At 64.5% G+C, this 4,743-nt stretch overlaps 4 protein-coding genes across 4 annotated transcripts in view; 2 read left to right on the top strand and 2 right to left on the bottom strand.

Moving 5' to 3' along the window:
- Positions 1-81: 81 nt before the first annotated feature.
- On the top strand, positions 82-837 carry AMSG_01692 (YIPF7 protein; the record flags this gene model as incomplete). The annotated part of the gene is made up of 2 exons (XM_013906283.1): positions 82-187; positions 305-837. The coding sequence occupies 2 exons, from the start codon at positions 82-84 to the stop codon at positions 835-837; spliced, it is 639 nt and encodes a 212-aa protein (XP_013761737.1).
- Position 838: 1 nt separating this feature from the next.
- AMSG_01691 (uncharacterized protein) lies at positions 839-1,749 on the bottom strand. The gene is made up of 2 exons (XM_013906282.1): positions 1,607-1,749; positions 839-1,513 (listed from the first exon to the last, which is right to left on the bottom strand). The coding sequence occupies exons 1-2, from the start codon at positions 1,694-1,696 to the stop codon at positions 857-859; spliced, it is 747 nt and encodes a 248-aa protein (XP_013761736.1). The 5' UTR covers positions 1,697-1,749; the 3' UTR covers positions 839-856.
- Positions 1,750-1,892: 143 nt separating this feature from the next.
- On the top strand, positions 1,893-3,027 carry AMSG_01690 (uncharacterized protein). Its single transcript, XM_013906281.1, has 2 exons — positions 1,893-1,957; positions 2,478-3,027. Exons 1-2 carry the CDS (start codon positions 1,913-1,915, stop codon positions 2,991-2,993), a joined length of 561 nt encoding a protein of 186 aa, XP_013761735.1. The 5' UTR covers positions 1,893-1,912; the 3' UTR covers positions 2,994-3,027.
- The window catches only part of AMSG_01689 (uncharacterized protein), a gene marked incomplete at its 5' end in the record, with an annotated part of 2,404 nt that continues 600 nt past the window's right edge, over positions 2,940-4,743 (bottom strand). The window contains one exon of the mRNA XM_013906280.1: positions 2,940-4,629. Within this exon, the coding sequence (XP_013761734.1) occupies positions 3,024-4,629 (1,606 nt within the window). The 3' untranslated portion in view covers positions 2,940-3,023. The remainder of the gene's footprint in view (positions 4,630-4,743) is intronic.

Genomic DNA, 4,743 nt, shown 5'->3' with positions numbered 1-4,743 from the left:
CCCCTCCCCAAACACCTCCCCCTCCCCCATCTCCCCCACTCTGTATACATATACAACTGGCTGGTCTTGCTCGACAGGGTCATGCTGAACGTGGCGTTTGACAATGCGCCGGCGGGGGACGAGGACGGCATGCTCTCGTTTGGGTATGAAGACGGCGGCGAGGAGTACTCGCCGGGCATTGGCGGAGGTAGTGGAGGACAAGGAGGTGGGAGTGGTGGTGGTCCTGGTGGTCGTATGAGTAGTGGCTTTAGTGGTGAGGCTGGGATGGGGAGTTTGCCCCGATCGGGCGGCTCCATCCTCACAGGCTCGTTTGACGATGAGCCGCCATTGCTCGAGGAGCTGGGCATCGACTTTGGCGACATCAAGTCCAAGTCGCTTGCCGTCCTTCATCCGCTGCGGGTGGACGACGCTGAGCTGGCGCGGGTGATGGATGACTACGATCTAGCTGGGCCGATTGTCTTTGCCGCCCTCCTCGGCTTCTTCCTCCTCATGGCCGGTAAGGTTCACTTCAACATCATCTACGGCGTGGGCTCGGCCGGCTGCGCCGCCATCTTTCTCCTCCTCAATATGATGTCCGAGTCGGGCGTCTCGGTGTATCTGGTGGCCTCTGTCCTCGGCTATTGCCTCCTGCCCATTGTCGGCCTCTCGGCGGCCGCCCTGGTTGTCGAACTCTCGTCGTGGGTTGGCATGGCGCTCTCGGCGCTCGTCGTCGCTTGGTGCACACACTCGGCGTCGTCGATGTTTGTCGCCCGTCTCGCCATGCGCCAGCAGCGATGGCTTGTCTTTTACCCGATCCTGCTCCACTTTTCGACCTTTGCCCTCATCACCATGTTCTAGCGGCAGCAACGGTGGCGTTTTAGTACGGGTTGCGCCCGCGGTAGCGCGAGCTGAAGCATGCGTCCCAGATGGCGAGCACGCCGCAGAGCATAAAGTACACCATGTACTGAACCAGATCCTTGGTACTCGTTCCGCACGCTTGGATGTTGGTGGCGCAGCCCGAGCCAGTGACAGAGAGCACAAAGTAGCCACCATAGCCGAGCGAGAGCACGTACAGTGCGAGCGTCACCAGCCGGCCAAGCATGATCCACGAGTACTCGCCCGGATGGCATGTCACCTCGCCCGACGCCTTCATCGAGACCACAAGCAAGATCGGAATGGCCAGCGCACCGGCAACAAATGCCAGCGTAAAGTAAAAGTAGCCCGCGTTGTACGGGAGCGAGTATGACTCCTTCATCAGCAGGATGCCTGTCGTCGCCAGGAAAAAGTGCGCAACAAGGACCGCAAAGGTGTACAGCGAGGCAAGCGCAACCTTGGGCGCCACGCCGAGCACGGCCTCGCCCTCGCTGCCCGATCCGGCCGACCGCCCACCGTGGCTGCCTGTCGTCGCTACCGCTGCGGTCTGTCCGTTCTCAGCCTGGCTGGCCGCACCTCCGGCAAGCAACGGTGCATTTTCCTTGGTTGCCGACACATTGACCGCGACCACTGCCGGCGTCGCGTCACTGGCGCCATAGTTCTGTACGAGGGGAAGGGCGGTGAGTGCTCGTCGTCATGTTCGCAGGCGTGGATCGCGATCAGCTCGTGATCAAACTCGCTCGTCCACACGTACGCCATTGGGGGCCAGACGACCGTCAGTGCCGGGCTCAGTCGCAGTAGTGGATGCCATGTTCGGAAGAGGGTCTGTCAAAGTAGGGTCCATCAATAGCGAGAGGTGTCGGGGTGTGTGGGACCGTGGCGCGTGCGTGTGTGCGGTGTGCGGTTGGGAGTGTAGGCGTGGGGTAAGCTGCGAATCGCACGTGCGCACGCACACTACCGCCTTTTTCCCCCTCTTCCCCGCCCAACCTCACGAAGAGGGCTATGGAGAAAGAGCGGTTATGAGGACCTCACTTCACCCATCTCGACCAGCACCTGCATCATGGCTGTCAAGACAAAGGCCCTCGTTGGCGCTTTTCTCATGTTGGTACGTCTTCTGCTCCCGCTTGTGGCCCCTCTCCCTCACAGCCTCGCAGCCCCGGGGGATGCAAGAAAGACCACCGTCGTCACTCCCTCCCCTGCATGACTCACCCATGGACTGCTGTCTGCCCGCCATCGCATGCTGGTACCCTTCCGCTCTCTCATGCTGAATGCTCGCCGACCTGTGCTGCTGCCCGCCATCGCCTGCTCCCCACTATCGCTCTCTTCTGCTCATCCTTCTGCGCTGCTGGCCGTGCTGGTCATTGACCCCTCGCTGGTCGTCCACCCCTTGCTGATCGTCGACCCCTTGCTGATCGTCAACCCCGTGCTGGTCGTCCACCCCTTGCTGGTCGTCCACCCATTGCTGATCGTCACCCCTTGCTGATCGTCCACCCATTGCTGATCGTCGACCCCTTGCTGATCGTCCACCCATTGCTGATCGTCGACCCCTTGCTGATCGTCAACGCCATGCTGATCGTCAACGCTATGCTGGTTGTCTACTCATGCCGCTCATCATCTCCCTACAGTTTGCATTCCTGTTTGCCCTCGTCGCGGCAGGCACCATCAACTGGGCCGTCCTCCATCAGCCGCACGGCGCTTCGTCGGTCTTCCTGGGCCTGCTCTGGATGTGCCCGAGCGGATCGGGCGGCGGCGGCGCGTGCTCTATCATCCACAATGGCAAGAAGTCCGGAACCGGCTCCCCGCTGGAGCAGTTCCACGGCGGTTCGGTGTCGTCGGGTGGCAAGGCCTCGTTCTCCATGCTGTTCTTGGCCCTTGTACCGGGCGCGGCCGCTGTGGTCATGTCCTTCCCGCTCGCCCTCGGCATCGGCAGCAAGTCTAAGCTCATTTCCATGCTCGGCGCCTTTGTTTTCTGCTTCTTCACAACCTTGGCCTGGCTGCTGTATGCCTCCATTGTGCTCCACGTCAACAACTCGCAGCTCGAGACCCCGCTCGGCGACCTCTCACCGGGCTTCTCCTTCTCGTTTGACGTCATCGCCTCGGTCTTCTCCGCCGCTGCCGGCGTTCTCTTTGCCCTCTCGTAGCGCTGCCAACAATGTAACAAAGCCTGCGCTCTACTCTCTGCTCGACAGGCCCATTGCCGCTGCACCGCGTCTCCGCCACGCCGCCGACCGATGCACCGTCGCCGTCCGCGGCGTCCGTGCAGCCTCTAGCCTCGGTGCCCACCGGTCTGGAGGTACGCCGCACGCAGTCGCTCCCCGCCGTGCCGCACCCATCGCCGCGCCGTGCGCCCCGTGGACCGGTCGCGCCACGCGTACTCCCATGATGTCGGCAAACAGCTGCAGCATTGCGTCCGACGCCGCCCCGCCGCCGACCGCCACAGCAACATCGGCAGCCGACAACTCGATTCCCACCGAGCTCGCGGCTTGAGCCATCACCAGAGCCCGGCTCTCCACGGCCTGAACGGCATCAAGGCCAGGATCCACAGGCGCGTCACTCAAACAGGCGCCGTCGGCATCCCATCGCTGCGGCTCGCCCGCCGCCGTCGGCGGCAGGATCTCCGCCACGTCTGCAAAGAGCGCATACCCGCGTCCGTGTAGCTGTGCATCTGCTAGCGCCGCATCAAACGCAGCCCATGCTGCCTCGTCACTCTCGGTCTCGGCCACCAGTGCTCGCGCCAGCCGCGCCCGCGTCCGCGATCCGTTCGCACACACCAGCAGCGCCATGTATGGCGCGTGCACGTTGGCGGGCTCGGGCGCACAGAAGACTGACGCGGCGTCGGACGCAATCACGGCATCGGACAACCCCAGGAGTGTGTCTGATGTCCCCAGCGAGAGCGCAACCTGCGTCCGTGAGAGCCCGAGGCCAGCCACCACGCTCGGGTTGTCGCCCGTGCCCGGCGCCACAAGCACGTCTGCCCTCAGCCCGTACCGCGCGACGAGCCAGGGTGCGACCCGGCCCACGGCCTCGCATCCGTCCGCAACCGGCCCGAGCTTGGCTTCCAGTCCAGGCGCGGCTGCCTCGCACAACTCGCTCGCCCACGCCCGGGTGCTCAGCTCGAGCAAGTGGGTGCCCGACCCGTCCGCCGCGTCGTTGGCCACCAGCTTGCCGGCGAGCACAGACGTCAGCGCGGCCGAGAGCAGCCGGACGTGAGCCGTGGCCTTCAGCGTTGCACTCGAACGCGTCCTCACTGCCCACAGTTGCGGCCCGGAGAATCGCGCCGACGGCGGCGAGCCGGTCCGCGCCGCCAGCGCCGCCCTCCCGCCCGCGGCCTCCGCGAGCACCGCTGCTCCGGCCACCGCCTCGGGTGACGCGTCCATCCACGACGGCACATCTGCCGACGCCGCGCACTCGGCCACGATCCTCGCCCCGTTCGGCGCGTCGTCACCGGCCGCGCTCGCCATGTCGTCGGTGGCAAGCAGGACTACCGAGTGCTGCGCCGCGCAGAGGCCGAGCCCAGCCACCGCCGCCATCGCGTTGGCGCCAAACCTCTCCGCCGCCCGATCCAGCGCCAGAACAAGACCGTCGACATACATGGCTAGCGGAGCAGAGACGCGGCCGTCATCAAAGGTATGGACTCCGCCGTAGGTCCCATACTGAGGCAGATCGTCGTCGAACCGCACCGACGCCGTCGCCGCCACATGGCCGTCATCCGTGCACGCCGCAACCTTGATCCCAGTCGTCGACACATCAATGCCTAGATACAGATCGTCTCCGACTCTTTCACTAGCCATCACCGCCCCCACCACCGGACACGTCCTGCTAGGTTGGGTCGAGACGAGTCTGTACGTCAGGCTCTGGATCCAGGTTGGGGGCGAAACTCGGCGGAGCGTT

The sequence above is a fragment of the Thecamonas trahens genome (genome assembly GCF_000142905.1).
Source record: "Thecamonas trahens ATCC 50062 unplaced genomic scaffold supercont1.6, whole genome shotgun sequence".
In the NCBI taxonomy this organism is placed as follows: Eukaryota; order Apusomonadida; family Apusomonadidae; genus Thecamonas; species Thecamonas trahens.
The sequence above is the reverse complement of the archived record's forward strand: the minus strand, read 5'-3'. Positions and strand labels throughout refer to the sequence as shown.